The sequence below is a fragment of the Camelina sativa genome, chromosome 14, assembly GCF_000633955.1.
Source record: "Camelina sativa cultivar DH55 chromosome 14, Cs, whole genome shotgun sequence".
Lineage (NCBI taxonomy): Eukaryota > Viridiplantae > Streptophyta > Magnoliopsida > Brassicales > Brassicaceae > Camelina > Camelina sativa.
In genome coordinates, this window is record NC_025698.1 from 11,424,461 (window position 1) to 11,447,295 (window position 22,835).

Below are 22,835 nucleotides of genomic sequence, written 5' to 3' on the forward strand. Positions count from 1 at the left end.
GCATGAAATGGGTCCTAGGTTTCCACATACTCTCATTCCTCTCTGTAGTCTCTGTTCTTATTCTTGCCATCTCTAAGTTAACCTACTGTGGACGAATTGAGAAGAATCCTTCTACTTTTGATTCCCTGGCACAAAGTTTAATCCTTTTAGGCTTGGTTGTTATGTGGTTATGCTTACTACATTAGCATTACTGTGTGGTGTTGATCCAGTTCTTTTTCGTTACTTTAACAGATTTGTACTTGTCAAAGGTGGTGATCTTCCTGATTCATCAGATTCAGTAGATGTTTACTTTGATGGTATGGTTATTCTTATATTGTCTCTCTTGATAAAGCTTGGCAGACTTTAAGACAGTTTTGTGGTTATGATAATGTGGAACCCTTTTTTTAGGTAAGGAGTTTCATGAACTTCGTTCTCCTCGCATAGCTACAAGAAACACTCATGGGACTGGTTGCACTTTGGCTTCATGTATTGCAGCTGAGCTTGCAAAAGGCTCTTCCATGCTCTCGGCCGTGAAGGTACATATATATATATATCCTTCTTTTTCCAAAACATTTCTTTGCATGTAAGGGAAACACTTTATATTCTACTAGTTCAAATTTCAACAGAGATGTTTGGAGATTGATTAGAAAAAGTACATATGGTGGCTGAGATGCATGCTTTTGTATTAACAAGGCCAATAAACTTGTTCTGGACCTTTCTGATGTTGGCAGGTGGCTAAACGTTTCGTTGATAATGCTCTAGATTACAGCAAAGATATCGTCATTGGCACTGGGAAGCAAGGACCTTTTGACCACTTTTTCGGTCTTAAAAAGGATCCCCAAAGTTCTCGATGCAGCATATTCAATCCAGATGACCTGTTTCTATACGCTGTGACAGATTCTAGAATGAACAAAAAATGGAACCGGTCCATTGTGGATGCTGTGAAAGCGGCTATAGAGGGAGGGGCCACAATCATACAACTGAGGTGTGATCATGTTTGCTATATAACTAGAGCTTCAAATCTTTGTATTGTTCTCTCTTAGGGAAGCCCAAATGACATCTCAGTGCTTTTGCAGGGAGAAAGAAGCCGAAACACGGGAGTTTCTCGAAGAAGCAAAATCATGTGTTGGCATATGCCGGTCCCATGGAGTTTTTTTGTTGATAAACGACAGGATAGACATTGCCCTTGCTTGTGATGCTGATGGAGTCCATGTTGGTCAATCTGACATGCCGGTTGATCTAGTTCGGTCTCTTCTTGGCCCGGACAAGATCATTGGAGTCTCATGTAAGACACCAGAACAAGCCCATCAAGCATGGAAAGATGGTGCTGACTACATTGGATCAGGAGGAGTTTTCCCAACCAACACTAAGGCTAATAATCGTACCATAGGGCTTGATGGACTCAAAACAGTTTGTGAGGCATCACAATTACCGGTGGTTGCCATAGGGGGCATTGGAATCTCAAATGCTGTGTCTGTTATGCAGATCAATACACCAAATCTAAAAGGCGTAGCGGTTGTGTCAGCTTTGTTTGACCAAGAGTGTGTTTTGACTCAAACTAAGAAGTTGCATAAAACGCTTGAAGAGAGCAAAAAGGAAGTTTGAAGATGACCAAAATATTTGAGTAAGGTGTTTTAGTTTTACGTTCAACCGATCTTGCTTCTCAGTTCTCACATTTACCAAATGTTGTGGACCTTTTATAGTTCTTCTACCTTTGTACTTATATTATTGATTTTTGCATTTGTCCAAGTGCTCACATAAATTGATTTTTCAAGCAACTCTCACCATGTACAATGTATTTTGTGTTGAGAAGGCCAAAAGTTAATAATAACTGTTACATACTTACATTGGTGACTAAAATAAAGTATTTTCATCCTTTGTCGTCGATGCTGATGAATAAAGCTATTTCAGCTGCTCATGAACCTTTTCAGTTTTCATACATGTTTTACTTCCAAAAATTTCCCCAATTCTAACTTCTCCAAGAGTTGCCATAATTTAATAGGAAATTTTGATATTATGGAAATTTTGATATGTGTGTTTTCATTAGGCTTCTTCACTCCTCTAAAGAAATTTATTGTTGTTACAGCAATCTGAAAAATGGAACAAAAATTTACCCTTGACAAAGGTATCTAATGCTTGCTTACAAACAAACGGTTTCACTTGCCTCTATACACATAGCCACTGAGATGATTTAATACAAAGAAGAGGTTTTTGACATGTCCTTGTTTTGTTTAGTCGGCACATGATTTTGAAGCCAGCTCAACAAGTGTCTTCTCTGCAGCTCTCCTAGCCAGCATCTGCAAATTACCAAAACACATGAGATGAAAGCAAAACAATTGCTTGTAAAAACATATAATCTATGATGCCGTATTGATATACATACCTCTTTAGTTTCAATAACCGACTCACGTTGTCTTCTCACTTTCTCAAGTTTGCATCCTCCGCACCAATTTGAAAAATCTTTCTGATAATTCTTCATCTCCCGAAAAGTTGAGCTACAATGAGAAAGAGAGGGAAATATGAAATGGTTATCAATCAGAAGTAAACACATTGGCTGATGAAAATATCTTACAATGATGTAGAATGGAGTAATTAACGTTTTGAAAAACTTTACCTTCTACACCACAAAATCAAGTTGGCTCGGTGTCCTGAAGTCGTAGCTCTAGCACCATGGCGATGACGTCCACGATGAAGAATGGCATGGCCAGGTACATGAGAGTAATCATAAACTTCCTACAGAAGAACAAGTTAAGAAAGAATCTTGTGAGTGATGGCTACACAAACTATGAATGTGCACAGAGTAAGCTGATCAGTTCTAAACCCAATATAAACATCGTTGTGGTTGAGACAACATCATTATATGCAGAGTCATAAATGGCACTGACTGCTTCATGGTTGGTTTCACAAGTACCTTTTCACTACTACCGGAATTCACATGATTATCACATCTCACACCTCGAAAGAACAGCTCCCCACCGGAAAACTGTTTACCCAAGCAGACATTTAAACTAAGCTCTGAGTCATCCACATGGAACGCTACAATCAAGAAGCAAATTTTAGATAATCCACCAATTCAAATCTAAAAAAAAACAAGGAAGACACCCATTATGTAAAGCTTCCCCGTACTTACCAAGATCAACATCCCTATCTTTTCCATATTCAACAACATAGCCATGGTGAGAATCTAAAGCGGATCCACAGAATTCTGGGAACAGAGCTGACACAAGATTGAAAGCCAAGCCCATCAGCAAAATATATCACAACAAAAAACAAACTTGCAATGATGAACACAAAATCTGCAAATCACAATTAGAATCTAAACCTTGAGATATAGGACTTAAAAAGTCCTCAACCAACTGCTGAAGCATCCTATCAAAGCCAAAATCATCAAGAACCACACCAAAATTGTTCATCGTATTAGGTCTCATTATTGTGGATCTTGAATCATAAACCCATTTCTCCATATGTTCAACCTGAGAAAATCAATTCAAGAATCTGATAAGAAGACAAAGAACGACTTACTTAGCTATAGCCAAACACTAAAAAGACGATAGCTTTAAAGTCAATTCATACCTCTGCTAGTAACATTTCACAAAACTGTGGCTTAAACATTTCAAAAGTGAAAATCCCAGGAGCGGACTCAACCATCATGTTTCTAAAACTCTGCTCCGACTTCTGAGTAAAAGCTCTAATAAACGAAGGCACAAAGAAACTTGTAGGGTCAAGAGTATAGATCTCTCCATGCAGACGCTGCAAAACCAGATTAACAACAATCAAAAACGATTGAAATAACCAATTCAAGATTGAGACTTTTCAACCCAAACTCGATAAAAGAAACTTACCTGGTAAGAAGACAAGATTTTTTTCCTGTATTCGTTATGCCTCATAATCTGGAAAATGAGATACGAATTCAAAGCTCAAATCACAGTAATAGAAGCTCAAAAACTATCAGAAATGGGTAAAAAGGAAGAAGCTTTTTTTTACCCGAACTCGCTCAGTGTCAGGGGAGTATCGGAGAAGAAGGTCTCTCATGAAACTAGCTTTATCGATTCGAGTGGAATTGAGAATCTGCTCGGGTAAGTAACGCTCAAGGGAGCTGAACAGAGACGGGCTAAAGTCCAAAGGTAGATCTTCATAGTTCTCAGGCTCATGTTCTTCTTTAGGGGTTCTCCGAAGTTTCAATCTTGCCTCGCCGTTTCCAGAGGAGGGTCGCGGTGGTTCTTGCTGCTGCTCAGATTGTTTTCCGGAAGAAACGAGAGCCATAGATCTAAGATGAGTTTGATTGCACATTCAGGTCAAGAAAGCGATACGCATTCTAGGGTTTAGGTTTGGATGAGTGGAAAGAAGATGAAGATGGTTTGTTTGAGAGGTTAGGGTTTCGGATTTTTTATAGAACCTCTCCTCAAAGGTAAAAATAAAAAAAACGTGGTACCTTTTCTGATATTTGTTTCTTTGTTTGCTCCTACCAAATTTAGAAACGTTGATTTTATTTTTGTTGTTGGTCGAAATTTAATCTGTGATAATAATACTAATCAATCTGTATAATGTTGTTTTTGGTGGAAAACTTTAGGTTATATGCTTCATCATGTAAGTAAAAAACAGTGACGCATGATTTTGTACAAAATGATTCAGTGGAAATAAATGTGACAGAGGCCACACACAGTGCAATGCTTACAAAAGAGAGAGAAGTGATTCTAGTGTTTTTATTTTTTACCTAAAACATGCTTGGAGTCTCTAGAGAAACAGAGCTTTGTACTTTTGGTTGTTCTTCCCAAAAATGAAATTTTATGTTTTTTTTTTAGACATTTTCTTTTCTCTATTCCCAAAAATTGGTCCAAAGAATTAAACAATACATCACAGGAAATCTTCTTTCACTGACTGTGAACTTCACTTCCTTTGCAAAACACCATTTATGTGTGACACTCTTTATTCCCTATTCTCTTTGCCTTTGCTGTGTAAAGAATAAGTTAAGCTTTTAGCAATGAGCTTTCAACAACATTGGATCGATGATTCTGGCCAGAGCTCAGAGTATGTTCCCCTGCAGAAGTATAGCTTCGCATTACAATCTACAATCAATCACAGATAGCCTAGATGAGAGCTGAGAGAGAAGAGTTTGTAACGTACCAATCAAGCTGAGCGATCAACTAGGCTGTGCACAGTAATTGTAAATATTGATCAATATGCACACACAAGGGACAAACCGGCCAGCTCCAAGAAAAAAAATATGATCAATTCGAAGACACCCCCACCTTTGCTTCCTCGTCAACTGAGTAATAACTTTTCAAGGAACTCGACCTCTCGTGAAGCGTGGTCTTTATCCAAATGCTTAAACAAGGCATTATGTGTGTAAGTATCTGGCTCAATCTCTTTATCTAGCATCTCTTTATACAATTTGACAACCTCTTCCCATTTCTCGAGCTCACAGTTTTTGCTTATAAGCATAGTATAGCTATATTTGTTCGGTGAAAACCCCTCTTCTTCCATCCTGCACAAGTGTCTGTAAGCTTCATCTATATCACCAGCTCTGCAATAGCCATGTATAAGAGCATTGTATGTCATGACATTTGGACGGACACCTCCCTTTTTCATCTTGGTGGAATACTGTAAGGCTTGTTCTAGACTTCCTGCTTTCGCATGACCATGAATCAACACAAAGTAGGTAATCACACTGGGAGATAACCATTTACTCAGCATTTCATCATACAAATCACTAGCCATCTTAAACCGGCCCTTCTCCAAATAAGCGCGAATAACCGTGGTGTAAGTAACATGATCTGGGACAAGACCAACTCTAAAAATCTTACGCTGAAACTCAATCGCTTTTTCCAGATTCCCAACCTTGCAGAGTCCGTCTATACGAACGTTATAGATGATCAGATCTGGAGCATGATGATCCTTTGCAACCATCTCTTCGTGCAGACGAAACGCTTTGTCTGAATCTCCAAGCCGCATTTCACCCACAGTCCTTGTAGTGTATGCATATCTATCAGGTTTAATTCCTTTCCTCAGCATCTCATCATAAATCTCGGTTGCCATGGAAAGATTCCCATTCTTAACAAATCCTTTTACAAGAGTCGTGTACGTAATCACATCAGGAAATATCAGTTGGTTCGTCATCTCTTCTTTTAACCGGAGAGCACCTTCCAAGTTCCCTGACTCACAAAGACCATCTATTAGAGTATTGTAGGTGACAACACTGGGACTGATATCTCCAACTCTCAAGTCATCAAACAAGAGAGATGCCTCTACCATCTTCCCCATCTTGATGTACCCATGCATCAGAGTGTTATAAGACACAACATCAGGAGCTGCCATACTAGATAACACCTGTCTGGCATCATCGATCTTTCCATACTCGCAGAGAGCTCGTATATAAATATTATATGTGGCTGTGGTTGGATAAAGACCAACATTGACCATTTCGTCGGTAACTCCCCAAGCTTCATCTAACAAGCCTTGTTTGCAGTACCCTTCAATCAACGGATTAAAAGAATACGACGTAACAGGGAAGCCAGATCTTTGCATATCTCCATGAAACCGCCTAGCTTCCTCCATTTTACCATTCTTGGAAAATCCATTGATCAGTATATTGTAAGTCACCTCACTAAACTCAACATTCCTTCTCTTCATCTCTAACCAAATCTTGTCGACTTGCTCCAAATGACCAGCCTTGAAACAAGAATCCAACATAGTGTTGAACGTGATAACCGTTGGCAAAATACCATTCTCAACCATCATCCCGTAAACCTCTCGAGGCTTACTCATCAACCTCGAATCCCTAAGAACTTTCAAAACACTGTTACAATTCCTAACACTAGGTAAGAACCCTTTCCTAATCATCTTCTCAAAACTAATCAAACACTTGTCCGCCATATACTTCCTAGTGTAAACCCACAACAACAGATCCAAAAGCTTGATAGCAACCAGCTTATCAAAGTTGCCATCAATCAAAAGATCGTCAATTTCGTGCATACCGAGATCGATACTCCTCTCAGCGACCAAGTAGGCTTCACTCATCCAATCATTCTCAGCTAAAATCTCAAGCATCGCTGCGAAAGCTTGACGTGACTGCTTCACATCGCTCTGCCTCTGTATCCAATTGAAAAAACGAAACGCGATCTCGGGCTTTGCCCTAATCATATTGAGTACTCTAACAAGCAAATCTGGATCAGTGAGAAGGATACGAAACTGATGAGAGGTCCACTTCTGATTCTGATTAGGTTTGTTTCCTCCGTGGGAGGTCAAAATGAGATTAGCGTAATAAGACTCGAGATTGGAGGAGGAAGAAGACGCAGCGGCGCAATGAGGAAGAGTAGAGAATCGAAAGAGGAAGCGTGAGCGGTTATTGTTGGTAGTGGAAATAGAGAAGAAAGATCTCGAAGCTCTGAGACAGAAACGGAGACATAGGATCATTGAGGAAACAGAGAGGAACACATAGGAACCAAAATGGATCTCAAGAGAATCGATGATTTCAAAAATCCGTGACAAGGTAGGAGGAGCGGCCATTAACTCTCCACGAAGCCTTGTGGTGCCATCTCTCCTCCCGTGCGTCGGCGATCAACCAAACTCTCCCGGAGCTTCTCAAAATAAGGGTTTATCTCAATGTCCTCTTAACCGTACCGGTTTAACCGTAATTCAATCTCCCTTCCTGTTTAAATCGTATCTTTAACCGTATAAAATCCACGGTTAATACCGTTAATTTCGGTTCTGTGCTCAAATTTCCTTTCTGAAGTCAAAGGTTCCGACCGGTTTAACCACGATCTAGAAATGTAACCGGTTTGCCTTTTGGATTTAGTCACATGAACATGTTCTAAAGCATGTTCGAAATCTATTCTCAAAATCTATAAATTTAGGTAACGTATCACGTATCCAAACACATTGAACAATACAAATTACATGAATGTTAATAACAACACAAGCAACACTTCCCAACAGAAGCTAGCTACTGAAACAAAGCAAAACAAAAAATCCAAACTTTCTAATTGCCAAGAGTCACATTCTGCATTTCAACAACTAGCTCAGCTTTGGACCTTTTGTCCAATTCAGTTTCCATGTGTTTCAACGAGTTTCGCAGCTTACCGCAGGCTCCCGTAAACCCATCTGAGGAACTCTTCAAACACTTAACTTCAGCCTCAACTTCGTTGAGATTTCCTTGTATTATCTTCACCGTTTGCTTCATTTTGTCTATCTCCTGCGGTGGATAAACGCAAGCTCCAAGCTCATCGATTTGTACTCCGGTTCCTTTACACAGCTTCAGTAGCTTCTCAAGCGACTCCACAAACCCGCTATTATCCTTTGGATTCTCTAGCTTAATCATGCTAGTGATAACTCGAATGAGTTCTTTTATCACCGTGATCGTCTCAGACACAATCTCACCAACCATTGTAGCAACTTCCATTTCTTCAGGAGACAAATCATCGCCTAAATCGTCATCATCATCATCATCATCACCTGACATACTAGCACCAGATGCCTCACATTCAGCTGGCTTCACTTCTTTCATCTCCCTAAGAACATCCTTCATGGAGACTGCAACTTGTGTGATAGCCCTACCAATTGCAGTAATGTTTGTTGCAGGAACCTTCTTGAAACTGGAGCATGCCTCCCAAACCACTCCCGAAAGCTGAGGAATAGAAGGCTTCTTATCCTTTTCATATGATCCCTCTAGTTTACATATACAAAAACAGAATCATCCACAATTAAAAAAACTCACTAGAACCATGTTCAGGACTACACACACTACAGTATGACATAACGAGTTCAATAGATGATACATAATGAGAGAAAAGTATAAAACTTTCTCATTATTACCGTATAAGGAGACAGAACCCTGCAACAATCTGAAGCTGGAATCAACGATTTGCTTAACAGAAACATGTATGATTGAAGACAAAGTAGGACCAGCACCAACTGTGCTTCCATGGCAACAAAGCAAAAAACCTTGAAGAGCATTGAAGTAAGACTCCATTGTCTCCTTAAGTGATTCAGCTTTTGGAGATTCTCCAGTCCATAGCATTCCCACTATAGCATTATTATTAACCCCAACCACAAATTGAGAAGAAGAAATCACAAAAAGGAATCAAGAAAATTATAACAGTGAAATTCAAGTTTTTTTAAAATAAACCTATGGTGGCTTGTTTAGAGAGGTGATCAGACATCTGAAGAACATCGTTCCAGTTAACTTTCTCCACTGTCGAAGACGCTGTTCGATCGAACAACTGCAAAAATTTGTAGCATAATCAATCTTTGTCTGATTACGAATCTTAACTGTGGTGTGAACTTATGTGAATCAGTAAGAAGAGAATTTACCTGGAGAGTATCGTAGATGGTGTTGAGATGAGAAATCAGAAACTGATTTAGATCTTCTTTCTTCGATTTCACCATTTTTTTGTATTCCTTCTCAAACTCTTGACGTCTCTCAAGGGCTGCTAAGCTAAAAGCCTAAAGGGTTTTTGACTACGGTTCGTAACGATGTCGTTTTAGGACTTATGAAACTAGTGTTATTATTTACAGAACCGCCCTCCCAGAGAAAAACCACAGGAGGCTTTGAATGCTTTGGCTTGTTTTATTGACTGTCAAGTTATGAAAGATCCAGTTCTCTAGCAAAGTTGTTTTTATATGGTTTGGTTCAAAGGAAGTGATGATGATTTTTTTTAGTTTGTTACTAATGGTTTTGTGAACTAGACGAAGCTAGTCTAGTGAAGTCCAACTACAAAGTGAACCAGATCTTTTCAGAACCTTTAAAGAAGCAGAGTCAGGTTTAACAAGCAACGGTCATGAACATAAAGTCTCAAAGAAAAAGATAAGAGACTATGAACTTGGGAAAAGGTGAAGCAGTCTTTAACCTACAAGGGACAACATGTTTCTCTTGTAAATGCAGAGGAAACAGAACACTGAACAAAGAAAGAAATAGCAGTGCAATGCAGAGAAGAGATCCACCTATGGTTGCTTGTTTAGAGAGGTGATCAGACATCTATAACAGTGAACCGGACAACTTTTTCTTGAGTAGGAGGAGACGCTGTTGGATTGAACAACTACAAAAAAGTTTGGCACAATCTTTGTCTAGTTACAAACAATTCTGATTCATTGCGAGAAAACATGACATGAAACAAACCAAAAATGGTTAAGAAAACATGCCTGGAGGGTATTGTAGATGGTGTTCTGATGAGCAATCATAATATGATTCAGATCCTTTCTTTTCTCCATTCCAACTTCCATGAGTTTGATCGCATCTCGCAGCTTTCTGCAAACTCCCGGAAAGGCGTTGGAAGACCACTTCTTATGCTCAACTTCAGCCTCAACTTCATCAAGATTTTCCCCTAGTATCTTCACCGTTTGAACCATTTTGTCAATCTCCAGAGGTGGTTGATGATAAACGCAAGTTCCAAGCTTTTCAATCTCTACTCCACTTCTTTGACACAGCTTTAGTACCTTCTCTAGAGAGTCCACAAATTCGCTATCCTCCTTTGGATTCTCCATCCCAATCTTCTTAGTCATTACTCGAATGACTATTACCACCATGATCGCCTCAGACACAATGTCAGCAACCAGTTTAGCAAACTCTATCTGTTCAGGAGAAAAATCATCACACTCACGTGAAGGACAAGCTGGCCGCTTCACATCTTTCATCTTATTAAGAACATCCTTCATGATAACAGCAACCTGAGAGATAGCATTGCCTATAGCGATGAGGTTTGTTGAAGGAACCTTCTTGAAATTAAACCATGCCTCCAAAACTACTGCTGTAAGCTTCGGAATATACGGTTTCTTGTCTTTTTCATATGTTCCCTCTACAAAATCATCCACAGTTAACCAATTGCTACACTACCCTTATGACAAGACGAGTTTCAGTAGAGGTATTGTTGAATAATGGGAGCAAAAGTATTGAACTTTTCAATTATTACCGTAAAGGGAGACAGAACCCTTTGACAATTCGAAACTAGAATCGACGATTTGTTTAACAGAGACGTGTATGAGTGAAGACAGAGTAGGACCAGCAGCAACTGCGATTTTATGGCAACAGAGCAAAAAGCCTTGAAGAGAAATGAAGTAAGACTCAATTGTCTCCTTAAGTGATTCAGCTTTTGGAGATTCTTCATTCCACAGCATTCCCACTATAGCATTATTATTAACACCACAACCAATTAAGCAAAGCACAAATTGAGAAGAAAAAGAAATCACAAAATTAAAAGGAATCTGAGAAAAATTAACAAAGAAACCTATGGTGGCTTGTTTAGAGAGGTGATCAGACATCTGAATAACTTGTTGCCATTTAAGTTGTTCCACTGTAAGAGAGGCTGTCTGATCCAAAAACTGTAAAAATTTGGGCATGAAATCCATGTCCGATTACGATTCTAATTCAACATACAAAAAAAAAAAAAAAATGTATGATTATGAAGAATAATACCTGGATGGCGTTAGGATGCAGGATCAGAGATTGACTTAGATCCTCTTTGTTTGATTTCCCCATTTTCGTCCTCTTTGATTTCCCCATTCCCAAACTCTTTTGAGGGTTTTGCATGAATGCTTTAGTACTGTCGTTTTAACACCTAGGAGACTGACACTGACTAGTGTTATTTACGGAAAAGCCCTTTGAGAATTTTGGATTTTCCAAAGTTAAAAAACACAAGCAAGTAAAGTAACCGATCCAAAGATTGCTTGTTTTGAATTATTACAGCAAAGAAGTTTAAACACAAAACAGAAAAAAGGTTAACAATATTACAATATTATTGCAAATCTTCATGCCTAGGCTTTGGCATCAACTCTGTCCAGCTCATCTGAGGGTCCTTCTGAGAAAAAGTGATATATCATGTTTTTTAAGTGTTTTTAGTCATGACATGAGTCTTATTTATAGAGTCTTTTTGGTATTTTTTAGTCTTTTCAGTCTTTATAGGATTTAGCATGGATGAGAGCATAATGGAGCTAAATAGGAGGATTTGGAGCACATTCAAGCATTGAGGCTAAGCTGTAAAGTTGGGAGACAAGTTCAGAGACTTGCATCAGTCGATGCAAGTGATGGTGTCGATCGATGCATCATCCAGCAGAAGAATTGGAAGTTTTCCTACAAGTTTTGAAGATTTACAAAGTTGCCCCAAAGTTTTCTATATTTGCATCATTAGTCCTTGGATGTTTTTAAGAATATAAATAGGATTTTTGGGTCATTGTTTAGACCTAAGCTTTATTTTTTTCCCTGCAACTTTTGAGAGAAATCCTTGAGAGATTTTTAGAGAGCTTTTGGAGAGAAGAATCAAGACTCCTTCCAGAGAAGATTCATAACTCCTTTTTCTACTTCTTTTAATCTCTTAATGCTATCTATTTTATTCATGATTTGTGTTTTTACAATTATGTCTGAGTAGATCTACTTGTTAGGTTTAGGGTTTCTCATTAGGGATTTCATGGATTGTTAGATTGATTAATTGTTTGGATTCATTATCTTTCTTGTTCTTCACCATAGGTTGTTCTTCGTATTAATTCTTGATTGGCCATCTAGAATTAATAACTTAAGAAAATAAATTGATATGAGAATATAATTGATTTTCCTGACAAAAACCTTTGGTGAGCAAAATTACTTTTTGCAAAAAGATTTGAATTAGTGATTTTGTGAACTTATCTAAACTTGATTTTATTTCTGGTTTTTAACTTGAATTTTGCAAAGAGATTTGGATTTTCGGGTTTTAAAACTTAGATAATATTTGCAGTGAGAACTGATTTATTTTATAATTGTGTTTAGAGTTCAAGAACGGTGTTTAATTATTGAATCTTGCTTAATTAATTAATTGATCTGATTTTCTATGATTTCCTGAGAATTTCCTTAGGCCTAGCGTTTAATTCATCTGAATTTACAACTCTTTTATTTTCTATTTTTTCATTGCTTTTAAATTAATATTTCTGTTTAGCAGAATTAAAAAATTATTAAATCTATTGTGTGATCTAGTGTCCTTGTGGATATGATCTCTAAGTAGTACAATTGATCTCTTAATTTGAGAGAGTAGCTCTAGGGTAAATTTGAGCATATAAAAAAAAACTAACCAGGTTGTAAAAAAGGAGGGTCTTTTTTATTTATTTAGTTATATAGTGTTATGAGAATTCAGTTTTAGGTGGAATATGTGACTGTTGTGTTTTTCTACATGAACTGAAAGGAAAAAATTATTTATGTTTTGATGGTCTTGTTGTGAGTTTGTGAACCAGCAGTTTTGTGTTTATTGTTAATGATGTGGGTTTAAGGCAAAACTGGTCCTACTACTGAGTTCCGTCTCAAAAGCAAAACCAGATTTCCCTCAGAACCTTTTAAAGAAATAAGTTCATGCCCCCACCCTGAGATAGGAGGAGTCGGTCGGTTGGTTGGAGGAACAGCCATATTACCATATGCCTTTAAAACACACATGAATCCTTTTTTCAGTTGGTGAAAGTGACAACAACAAAGACCGATCAAAGTCAGGTTCGTTCAACAACACATGGATCCACTATCACAGAATCAGATTGGAAGAAGCAGCTACAACAGAGCCACTTAGCCAGCATAAGCAAAAGAACTCAGGAGATGAACCAAGAGCAAAAAAAATAGCAGTTTTGTTAAGTATAAACTAAGCCAAATTCATAGAACAATAGTCTCAAATTGAAGCAATAGTTCCTAATTCAGGCCAATAAAGAGACCAACCACCATCACCACAGATCACAATATACAATTTCGAAAAAACAGAACCAAGAATCTGGGAATGAGGAATTAGAACTTCAGAAATTAAAAGCATGTACAAAGCGAAGTTGCAAAGTTAAAAAAAAAAAAAAAAAAAGAAAAAGATTGATCAAATTTACAAAGTTAAACCACCGGAGGCGTATTAGCGGAGGAGGGAGCATCGGAATCTTGAAGCTTCATGACGGCAGCAGGAGCAGCATCAGGACGGCCAAAATTAGTAGGCGCATCAGGTCCAAGAAGCTGAATCGCAGCGTTATCATAAGCAAGAGCAGCTTCCTCTGCTGTTTCAAAAGTCCCTAGCCATATACGTTGAGGTCTTCCTCCTCCTCCTCCTCCTCCTCCTCCTCCTCCTTTACAACCACCACCACCGCCGCCGTTAGCTCTTCTACTAGCACATCTAATCTCAGCCGCCCACTTCCCCCAAGGTCTCTGCCTCACGCCGCGGTACTTCTTCTTAGTCTCCGTCGTCTTAGTCGCGGCAAGAAACTTTGCCGGAATCCTGATTTTGAACCGAGTCTTCCTGACCTCGGCCTGGGGATCGGAAGAATCGAGGACGATCTCCTTGACTAGCTTCTTGCCTCGACGACGGGACGAAGGAGGAGACGATGATGATGATTCGTCTTCGCTGCTTGAAGAATCGGTTGCTTCCATGTCTGTGAATGAAATTCGAACAATTCTTTTCATCTTCGCCTGGAGAATTTTTGACGACGGAGCCTAAGGTTGGTTGGTTTTGGTTGTTTAGGGTTTGTTTTGTTCGACTCTTAATAGAAGAAGGAAAAAAAAAATAGAAGGATTTGGCTTGTTCGTTACTTAATCACAAGTTTTTAACCGACCTTACTGTATGTGTGTATCTCTTATCTTTTTATAATCCGATGAGCGATGAGTATCNAGTATTGATCAAAAATCCCAATTTGAGTCGGTTTTGAAATTTTCAAATTCATCCACCAAAAAAATATATATATATATATATATGGAAAAACGAATCTGTTTTTGGGAATAATAAAATAATGTCAAGTCATGGGTGAAAAAAAGTAAAATCAATGTTCGAGTCGGTTTTGAAATTTGAAAATCAAAAATTCAGTTTATTTGGTTTTCAGTGCCCAATTACACGAAAGGCCCAAATTAAGCTGCTGCACTAGTCTTGGACTTCGAGGTTTGGCAAAACCTGCTTCTTTTGGGCCTTGAAAAGAAGATGAAAGGTTTGGATTTTGATTGACATTGTAAAGTTTCATTCATTCATCAAAACTAGCATGTATGATTGACATTTGGATAAAATAAGTTTTTTTTTTGCTAAATTGTAAATATTTCATTAAAAATGAAAAAAATTTAGGTTACAATTCAAAGAATTGAAACCTATACATATGGTTTCATGGCAAAAAGGTTAAAAAACATGAAAGCATATTACGGTAATTAAACCAAGTTTTCGGTCCATCTGCTCAACCAAGCCAAGAAGCTTTGGGAACAAGATGAAGCGATGACGTTTATGATGTCCTTCCCGAATGAGTTGCAAAAGGAGAAGGGCTGATGCAGATTGTAAGACACCTTGTTACGACTAATAATTAGCTATAGAAACCTTTCGCAGGAGGCCCGAGACCAAGCCGTCAACGGTAAGACTCCAAAACATCGATCACAAACTCTTCCTGCGTTATGTGAGATTGTTTCTTCGTTTCAATCCATGAGCTTTCTCAGAACGGAACCTCACACGCCATAATGCAAAAGGTGCAAGCTCCCTCTAACCAAGTTCATCCTCGAAGTCAGTTGCTCAGAGCAAAATAAAACCATTAAATACTACACCAGAAGCCAATAGCCCTACTAGCTTCTCTATAGCACAAACAAGACACAAAGAAGAGGCGAGAACGCAAAGTAAAGCAATCTTCAAATATTGGCAATAACAATAGGAAGCCACAGCATAAACATGCCTTGAACCAAACCAAATAAATTGGTATACCTACGGAGTTCTCAAAAGGAGAGAAAAGCAAGCTATCACGGATAACTAATTCCTCTACTTATCAAACACCACGGCAGCTACACAAAGGAGCAAAAGACCAACTAAATTGATGAGGAAGCTTAACCAGCAAGGAGAAAGCAAGCTCCTAATAATCCTGCTACTGTCCTCAAGCAGAAGATGCCAACAGAGACATCATTCTCCTAAGTCAAGACTCACGAAAAAAATGAGGTAAAACGCAACCAAATAGTAGCCATGCTCTGAAAACCTATGTGAAGGAGGACCAGAAATGAGAGGCTGAGGCATCAGAGGCTCAAAAGACACGATGAACAACACCAACCAAGGCATCAAATCATCCACAGAGCCAAAGAAAGCCTCCCGAATCAAACTCCAACACACGAAATCGACACGAACGGAGTGGACAGAAGCTTCAAGCGTGTGGCAGTAAGCTACCCTCAAAGCAAACAAACCGACACATAGAAACCCTTACCTCCGGCAGACACGAGCCGAAACACGGCGGTTAGACCAAGACAGATCTTGGAAAAAAAATGATTCCGAGCAAAGAGTACACGCTACACCACGACATAGCCAAGGGTAGCACACTCGACCGCCGGAAACACCAGGAAGAAGGCGACCTGAAAACAAATCTACAAACACAATTTGCTCTGCCGATTGAGATGCGAGACGCAAGGACCAGAAATCGAAGCCTCTACCTTGATCCACCACCGTCTACAAGCAGTGGAGGCAAAGACATGATATTTTAGCCACCGAGAACGGCCATCGCGCACAGCGGACCTTCGACACTCGCCACGAGAAACAGAGCCGAATCAATTTACCGACGTCTTCAAGTGCAGAGGTGGATTCGGACCAAGTATCCTTGAACCCTCTCACGGTGCCGGTCGTAACCGGACACCGGAGAGCCAAGATGCGGCGGATTAGGGTTGTCGCAGAAAATTGCTTCGAGAGAGAAAATTTGAGTGCGTGTGGGGGTCACGCGCTGTTATTGTTTGGTTATGGATAAAATAAGTTAATAACTATTTGACCATTCATCAATGACAAGTTAAATCCACATTGCATGATTAGAGCGTTTATGATTTTGATATAACACTTGGTGTTGAACTTTGTCTACAAGCTATAATATCTTTACCAATACTCAAAATTTGAATATGGTATGGACATTTTCATGAACGATATCAAAACCTGTATATGCTTATTCTAAAAGATGCATGATACTATAGTGCCACAATAGTTTTTTTTTTTTTTACGACAAATCAATATATATGATTATCATAACGAGTTTGTACAATACAAAAACAAATCAAATACAACTATTATTGCAAATATAGGAAATTGAACACTATTTTGATGAAAGAGTGGATATGACCCTGCTTTCCAAAGGGATAGTCATAGTTACTTTTTAATCATAGTTTCATAATCAACCCCTTAAGGTTAAATGATCTTAATCAACAAGAATACGTGTAATACCCACACTGAAAACTCTATCAACCAATTAACGTAAAACACATGAGATCATTTTTTTATAAGATGTGTATGACCAAGATTGAAAAAAAAAAATTCATATACGATGTTTTCTCTTCGAGCGATGTTTCGTTGCGATATCTTTCGTATGATTTCAACTATATCTTCAGTATTATATCGTTTTCTCATATATATTTATATATGCATATGATATGACTGATTTATTATTATTCGTCACCACAAGTTACTGAGACTATATATTGTTATCAAACAATTCGTATCCACCAGTTGCGTTGCGCCACGAAATATGAAGAGAAGATAAAACCCAACGGGTAAAAGGGACGTTTACCAATATATCAACCTAATCTGCCCCAAACCCCCATTTTTCTTCCACTTAAGTTTATTATCAAGCACAATCAATTCTGTTTATTAAATTATACTCGTGACCACTGATTGTTTTCGTTGGTATATAATTTAATATATACCACAAAATATAAGAACATGACATAAGATTCTATAGAATATAACCCAAAAAAAATTATTCGTAGCTAGATAGAAATCTACGAGAGTCGTATTATTTGACACGGCACTTTTGGTAAACGGGGTTATTAATTAATTTTGATAAATTTATCAAAGATGTTTATAAAACAATTATTTTTTGACATTTAGAAAAATATCCTGAGTTCCAGGTCACAGCGGCGAAAGAATAAACCTCGATGAACTCTTTTTTATAAAAATATGTAATTGATGTGGACATGTATGAATGAATATTCTACGACCATGATTACCATATAAAGATTAATTAAAGATTACGATATAAAAGTTCTCTGATCAAATATCACGCTTAGATTGGATAAAGAGATTAAAGCCACCATCACCATCCATATATACATTTCTTTAGATAAAACTTTTCAATATTTAAAAGTTTAGGTGGCTACGGGCTACCATATCATATAACGTCCATTTCAAACTTAGAAATGTTAACTCAATTGGTATCAGAATTTCCATAAAACCACACTAGCTAATCCTAAGCGGAACAATCACCCAACGTACTTTCTCGTTCTTGTTCTTTTTTCATTTCGCTTTGTTTAATTTTCTTCTTATTTTAGGTTTTTCACTTCTTTTTTTTGGTCTTTTATTAGCCGACGAAAATTAGAAAGTATTACCTTTTTGTACTTGCATGTTTACTACATGTACGTGTGTGTTATACATTAACGTCACTGCTCTTGTTAAACCTAATTAAGAAGAAAAATTACGGATTGACCATGGTAGCATGGTCGGATGGTCCAGAGTTAAAAACTAAAAATAGTACTTCTTTGTTACAGTTGGAAAAAAAACTATCCATATTAAAATGCAATAAGATCTTTGGATGAATTACTATGACAAGAGCAATCGCTATAGAATAGGAAAAGAATGTAAAATGCATGCATCGGTTGCTAAATTTCTAGATATGTGATTCAATTTTCAATTTTGTGTAGGTGGGCTCCATTTTGTTTACTGTATATGTTGTGTTTCAATTATTTGTATATACGTGTTTGTGTGGGTCGCAAATGCTGCTTGCGTGGTACACAAAGTTATACTATCGATCCTAATTAGAGAAAAGTACGTAAATAAAATCAAAGTGCAGTAATCCCCTTAATTTGCAGATACCCAATATGCATACTAATTAACATTTTATCATTTAAATGTTCAAAACCAAATGCTAACACTACAATTAAGTTATAATCAAGTTTTTCTATAGTCAATTTATATATATATAAAGACGAATAACTAACCCATTAAGAAAAGAAGAAAGTGACCTCATGATGAGGGAAAGGAACATCAGAAACGTACGTCCTCGTTGTCCGACGGGAAATATTTTGGAGTAGCACATCAGTTTACCAATAGATTAGATCGAGGGGCACCTCTAGGTTAAGTATGTACACACCTAATAATATTAATTAAATAAACGCCCAAATCATCAATAAATAAGTCATTGTGTGTTTCCTAATACTCGGAACATTATATTCACCACCACACGGTCCACACCAAACTTTCCTATATAAGAAACGACACCCATTCTATTCATCACTAGCTCCATATCTCTTTCTCTCTCGCCTAGTTTGTGATAGTAAAACATGGGAGCTCTTGATTCTCTCTCTGAGTATTTCTCTAACCATTTCGACGTCTCAATTAGAAAACGGAAGAAGCGTAAAGTCATGCAGGTAACAAAAAAATCCCTATACGGTACGCGGTTTAGCTCTTGTTTCGTTTATGTACTTAGATCTTTGCTTACCCTTTAATTTTTTTTTTTTTGATATTGAGCAGACGGTGAATATAAAAGTAAAGATAGACTGTGACGGATGCGAACGCAAAATCAAGAACGCTGTTTCCTCCATGAAAGATTCGATTCTCACCTCAACTCTCAAGTAGTTCCCTTCACTCAAACACGACTATCTTCTCGTAGCAATCAATTGGTGCAAATATATAATTGTTCTACAAGTAATCTATCACCCACACGAAACTATGCATAGTTGCATACCAAATATATGAAAACTCTAAACTTTGACTCTTTACCTTATTAATAACAACCATGATTATGTAATCTAACACGTCATATATCAAAAAACACAATTCCCTTCCAAATCAGCCAAACACGGCCATACTAATATACACACCACTCGTTTTTTTTTTCTTTTTCTTAGGAGCAAAATCAGTAGAAGTGAACAGAAAAATGCACAAAGTGACGGTGAGTGGCTACGTGGATCCCAAGAAAGTGCTGAAGACAGTGCAGAGCACCGGGAAGAAGAAAGCTGAGTTGTGGCCGTATGTTCCGTACACAATGGTTGCTTATCCGTACGCCGCCGGAGCTTACGACAAGAGAGCCCCACCGGGTTTCGTGAGGAAGTCAGAGCAAGCTCAGGCGCAGCCGGGAGGTACAGACGATAAGCTCATGTCCCTTTTCAGCGACGAGAACCCTAACGCCTGCACCGTTATGTGAATAAGCCGGTGTTATACAATTAATAATGTATCACGCTTTATAAAGTTTATAGTGGAACTTGTTTTTGTTACTGTATTAAGTCAGAAGCAAAACAAATACAGTAATTACTCTGCGTTTAACTAGCTAGTAGTGGCTTTTTATCTCCTAATAATATAGTTTTACTTGATTTCTGTATGAATGATTTAAGTTGTTTAAATTGTGTTTCATGCAAAAACTTAAGGCTTTGTCATAGTTTTTGCCGGAAGCATTTTAATGAGATTTAACGCCTTAAAATGTATATATAATTTTGGGTGGTTAATAACTTAATAACACAAAATCAAGTCTAAAATTAGTTAGAATAATAAAAAGGTTTTGTTTTTCCAATCTGATCAATCAAAAATTAAATCGAAAAATGAAAGACAATATAGATGGATTTTGCATTTATTTAACAATCAAAGATAAATTCGATCAAAAACCGGCTCCAAAATTTAAACTGAAAGCTACATTCTATTTGGTTTTATTAAGCAAAAAAGACCACCATTATTATAGACATAAACTGTGAATGTTTTTAATTCCTTCGGTTGAGATGTCGTCAACGGTGACATTCTTTTAAACATTCCGTGATTAAAGGATTAGCATGGCGGTGAACGGGTGAAGTGTTAAATTATAAATTTTAGTTTTTGTCCCTAAAATATCATCCATCGAATATATAATTGTATCCATATCCTATATCTGATAAACTAAAAGTATTCAAATAACTATCTTAGGCCAATAATTTTGTTTGTATTCACTTGATACTAGTAAAAGAGTTTTGTGGAGGCAGTGGTTGGTTAATAAAAAGTTGAAAGATTCTATGACGCTGAAGAAATCCTTGGCAAGTGAAAAGCCAAACATCAAACAATTATATGCCATCTCTGCCCTTTTGTTGTACACCTATGACAAGTGTAAGATCCGACGGTAAACATTTTTATTCGCATGGGTCCTTATTGTATTTCTAGTCTCTACGTAATTTATGGTATTGTTCCTCGGTGGAAGTAGATATGTCGACGATGATGTCTTTGGATAAGATAAGATATTTGTTAGTCAATAGATATATAATAGAAAGTAAATTATTGAATATGCAATTGCTCAAAATTTTCCAAAACAACTTATTAAAATTTTGGAACATAGCATAGTTTGCCGACCACCAGCAAAGGGACAAGTTTTCTTGTTAGTAAAATTTATTAATTGTGTATGTTCCTTATAATATAACGTGGTTGGTTAAGGGAAGCCTTAAGAAAATGATATACGACCCTCTTAACGGAAAAAAGGAACTAAATATGAAATTTGATAATACGATCGAGGACATGTAAGTACATTGTCGGGTAATGACATGACTAATTATTAATTACGACCCCAATCAATTGGACATATTCTGAAAGTCTATAGTGGCATGTGAATTGTGAAATTTTGAAAAGACACAAAACTAATGGACAGATGAGGAGTATAACACAGCAAACGCGTGGCGTCGAGACTTGAAGACTTTGAAACTAGGAGTCAACGTTTCGTTGATGCTGTGAGGCCCAGGGTTATGGAGCTTATGTTTTATTGTCACGTGTACGGCTAAATCATTCGACTTGAAAACACTAATCACGGCCGGAAAGGAAATAAGGATAATACTGAAATGTGCAGTTTACATCAAGAGTTAATACCACAATGTAATGTTGGCTATGTATATAACAGATCATGTGATCACTACGAATTTTGGTAACTAGATTGATCGTGCAAAGGAACATATATTGGACTATTGATTGTGGCAACTCCCAAATCAAAAGTGCATCTATCACATATAGTTTTAATATATGAGTTACTGATTTTGGTATCAATGTTACGGTTTTGATATTTGAGTTGTTTATAGTATATTTGTTTTGTTGTTGCAGTTATTGACGGTTGAGATAATTTTTTGTGCTGTAAAAAATTACATTCCTCCAAATTACATTATCAATCAAGATTGTATATGATTCAAAGAACAAACAAATTATTATGTGGATCAAAATTCTCATTTTCTATAGTTATTACTATGTGACTTTCTCTTATCTGCTGTAGACATCTGTAATGATAATAATATCATGATTAGTGTGAGTTTCGATTCAATATTTACGCCGGTTAGGCGGTTACAGTCTTGCAGAAAAGATAAACATATTCAAAAGAACAGAACATAATGCAACCTTACTATTTTGATGTAGAATGGGCCTTGTTTTTCTATTTTCGGCCCATACTAGATTGATCTGAAAGGCCAGACCGTATACATACGTTCGCCAAATCGTAGCATAATAACATTGCATGTGTATCTTTTTTTTCCTTTAAAGTGTAGTGACTGAAAAGACAGAAAACAAAAAAAAAAGTTGCACGCGGGAAATAAAAAAAAATCAAGTGTTGATTAGGTTATTGAAATTTAAATTGCAAAGCTACAACTTATTGTTATCATATTGTATAAAATTTTAGATTTATATATATCTATATATATATATATTATTTATAACATTTACTATATACTTATGTCATTTCATTGGCATATAGATTAGCATATGTTACTCTATTATTCTAAGAAAAGAAAAGGAAGAACAAGTTGGGAAAAGAGAGGGAGAAGCTCGAGAAGAGTGTGGGAGAAGGCAAACCCCAAACACTGACTAGACACAGACCGTTGGGCCCGACTCTTCATGCATGCACTCTTCTGACATTTACAATATTTCTCTAAATATACAAATTCTTTACTATTTTCAATTTCATTACTGTTATACTTT

General features: G+C 37.3%; 7 protein-coding genes and 1 long non-coding RNA gene across 11 annotated transcripts in view; 2 read left to right on the top strand and 6 right to left on the bottom strand.

Annotated features, from left to right (window-relative positions):
* LOC104741005 (thiamine biosynthetic bifunctional enzyme TH1, chloroplastic-like) overlaps positions 1-1,822 on the top strand; it is a 4,302-nt gene extending 2,480 nt beyond the window's left edge. For all 3 annotated transcript variants that reach the window (XM_010461764.2, XM_010461765.2, XM_019235659.1), the window contains one exon: positions 1,399-1,822. In XM_010461764.2, the coding sequence (XP_010460066.1) occupies positions 1,399-1,584 (186 nt within the window). In that variant the 3' untranslated portion in view covers positions 1,585-1,822. The remainder of the gene's footprint in view (positions 1-1,398) is intronic.
* Positions 2,042-4,410, bottom strand: LOC104741006 (uncharacterized PKHD-type hydroxylase At1g22950). Its single transcript, XM_010461766.2, has 9 exons — positions 3,964-4,410; positions 3,822-3,869; positions 3,553-3,729; positions 3,302-3,452; positions 3,110-3,196; positions 2,891-3,015; positions 2,594-2,712; positions 2,363-2,474; positions 2,042-2,276 (listed from the first exon to the last, which is right to left on the bottom strand). The coding sequence occupies exons 1-9, from the start codon at positions 4,267-4,269 to the stop codon at positions 2,211-2,213; spliced, it is 1,191 nt and encodes a 396-aa protein (XP_010460068.1). The 5' UTR covers positions 4,270-4,410; the 3' UTR covers positions 2,042-2,210.
* Positions 4,658-7,549, bottom strand: LOC104741007 (pentatricopeptide repeat-containing protein At1g22960, mitochondrial-like). Its single transcript, XM_010461767.2, has 2 exons — positions 5,104-7,549; positions 4,658-5,017 (listed from the first exon to the last, which is right to left on the bottom strand). Exon 1 carries the CDS (start codon positions 7,483-7,485, stop codon positions 5,242-5,244), a length of 2,244 nt encoding a protein of 747 aa, XP_010460069.1. The 5' UTR covers positions 7,486-7,549; the 3' UTR covers positions 4,658-5,017; positions 5,104-5,241.
* LOC104741008 lies at positions 7,798-9,475 on the bottom strand. Its single transcript, XM_010461768.2, has 4 exons — positions 9,289-9,475; positions 9,104-9,197; positions 8,791-9,000; positions 7,798-8,643 (listed from the first exon to the last, which is right to left on the bottom strand). Exons 1-4 carry the CDS (start codon positions 9,361-9,363, stop codon positions 7,958-7,960), a joined length of 1,065 nt encoding a protein of 354 aa, XP_010460070.1. The 5' UTR covers positions 9,364-9,475; the 3' UTR covers positions 7,798-7,957.
* LOC104741010 lies at positions 9,690-11,509 on the bottom strand. 2 transcript variants are annotated; one of them, XM_010461770.2, is made up of 6 exons: positions 11,387-11,509; positions 11,199-11,292; positions 10,884-11,093; positions 10,117-10,769; positions 9,919-10,013; positions 9,690-9,824 (listed from the first exon to the last, which is right to left on the bottom strand). In XM_010461770.2, the coding sequence occupies exons 1-5, from the start codon at positions 11,498-11,500 to the stop codon at positions 9,945-9,947; spliced, it is 1,140 nt and encodes a 379-aa protein (XP_010460072.2). In that variant the 5' UTR covers positions 11,501-11,509; the 3' UTR covers positions 9,690-9,824; positions 9,919-9,944. The 2 variants fall into 2 exon arrangements, with proteins under 2 accessions (XP_010460072.2, XP_010460071.2); XM_010461769.2 differs by having other exon boundaries at positions 9,690-10,013.
* LOC104741011 (ethylene-responsive transcription factor ERF069-like) lies at positions 13,570-14,550 on the bottom strand. The gene has a single exon (XM_010461771.2). It carries the CDS (start codon positions 14,351-14,353, stop codon positions 13,793-13,795), a length of 561 nt encoding a protein of 186 aa, XP_010460073.1. The 5' UTR covers positions 14,354-14,550; the 3' UTR covers positions 13,570-13,792.
* Positions 14,986-16,691, bottom strand: LOC104741012. The gene is made up of 2 exons (XR_760259.2): positions 16,105-16,691; positions 14,986-15,401 (listed from the first exon to the last, which is right to left on the bottom strand). It is a non-coding gene; the product is annotated as an uncharacterized LOC104741012 (long non-coding RNA).
* Positions 19,125-20,251, top strand: LOC104741013 (heavy metal-associated isoprenylated plant protein 22). Its single transcript, XM_010461773.2, has 3 exons — positions 19,125-19,297; positions 19,401-19,476; positions 19,778-20,251. The coding sequence occupies exons 1-3, from the start codon at positions 19,211-19,213 to the stop codon at positions 20,071-20,073; spliced, it is 459 nt and encodes a 152-aa protein (XP_010460075.1). The 5' UTR covers positions 19,125-19,210; the 3' UTR covers positions 20,074-20,251.

Coding starts and splice junctions, on each gene's coding strand:
- LOC104741006 (XM_010461766.2), bottom strand. CDS start 4,269: ATGTGCAATCAAACTCATCTTAGATCTATGGCTCTCGTTTCTTCCGGA. Junction 3,730..3,821: donor AAATCTTGTCTTCTTACCAG/GTAAGTTTCTTT, acceptor CTGGTTTTGCAG/CGTCTGCATGGAGAGATCTA. Junction 2,277..2,362: donor CGGTTATTGAAACTAAAGAG/GTATGTATATCA, acceptor GGTAATTTGCAG/ATGCTGGCTAGGAGAGCTGC.
- LOC104741013 (XM_010461773.2), top strand. CDS start 19,211: ATGGGAGCTCTTGATTCTCTCTCTGAGTATTTCTCTAACCATTTCGAC. Junction 19,298..19,400: donor AGAAGCGTAAAGTCATGCAG/GTAACAAAAAAA, acceptor GATATTGAGCAG/ACGGTGAATATAAAAGTAAA. Junction 19,477..19,777: donor CGCTGTTTCCTCCATGAAAG/ATTCGATTCTCA, acceptor TCTTTTTCTTAG/GAGCAAAATCAGTAGAAGTG.
- LOC104741010 (XM_010461770.2), bottom strand. CDS start 11,500: ATGCAAAACCCTCAAAAGAGTTTGGGAATGGGGAAATCAAAGAGGACG. Junction 11,094..11,198: donor CTCTAAACAAGCCACCATAG/GTTTCTTTGTTA, acceptor ATAATGCTATAG/TGGGAATGCTGTGGAATGAA. Junction 10,014..10,116: donor CCATCTACAATACCCTCCAG/GCATGTTTTCTT, acceptor ACTTTTTTGTAG/TTGTTCAATCCAACAGCGTC.
- LOC104741011 (XM_010461771.2), bottom strand. CDS start 14,353: ATGAAAAGAATTGTTCGAATTTCATTCACAGACATGGAAGCAACCGAT.
- LOC104741007 (XM_010461767.2), bottom strand. CDS start 7,485: ATGGCCGCTCCTCCTACCTTGTCACGGATTTTTGAAATCATCGATTCT.
- LOC104741008 (XM_010461768.2), bottom strand. CDS start 9,363: ATGGTGAAATCGAAGAAAGAAGATCTAAATCAGTTTCTGATTTCTCAT. Junction 9,198..9,288: donor CCATCTACGATACTCTCCAG/GTAAATTCTCTT, acceptor AAATTTTTGCAG/TTGTTCGATCGAACAGCGTC. Junction 8,644..8,790: donor GGGTTCTGTCTCCTTATACG/GTAATAATGAGA, acceptor TATGTAAACTAG/AGGGATCATATGAAAAGGAT.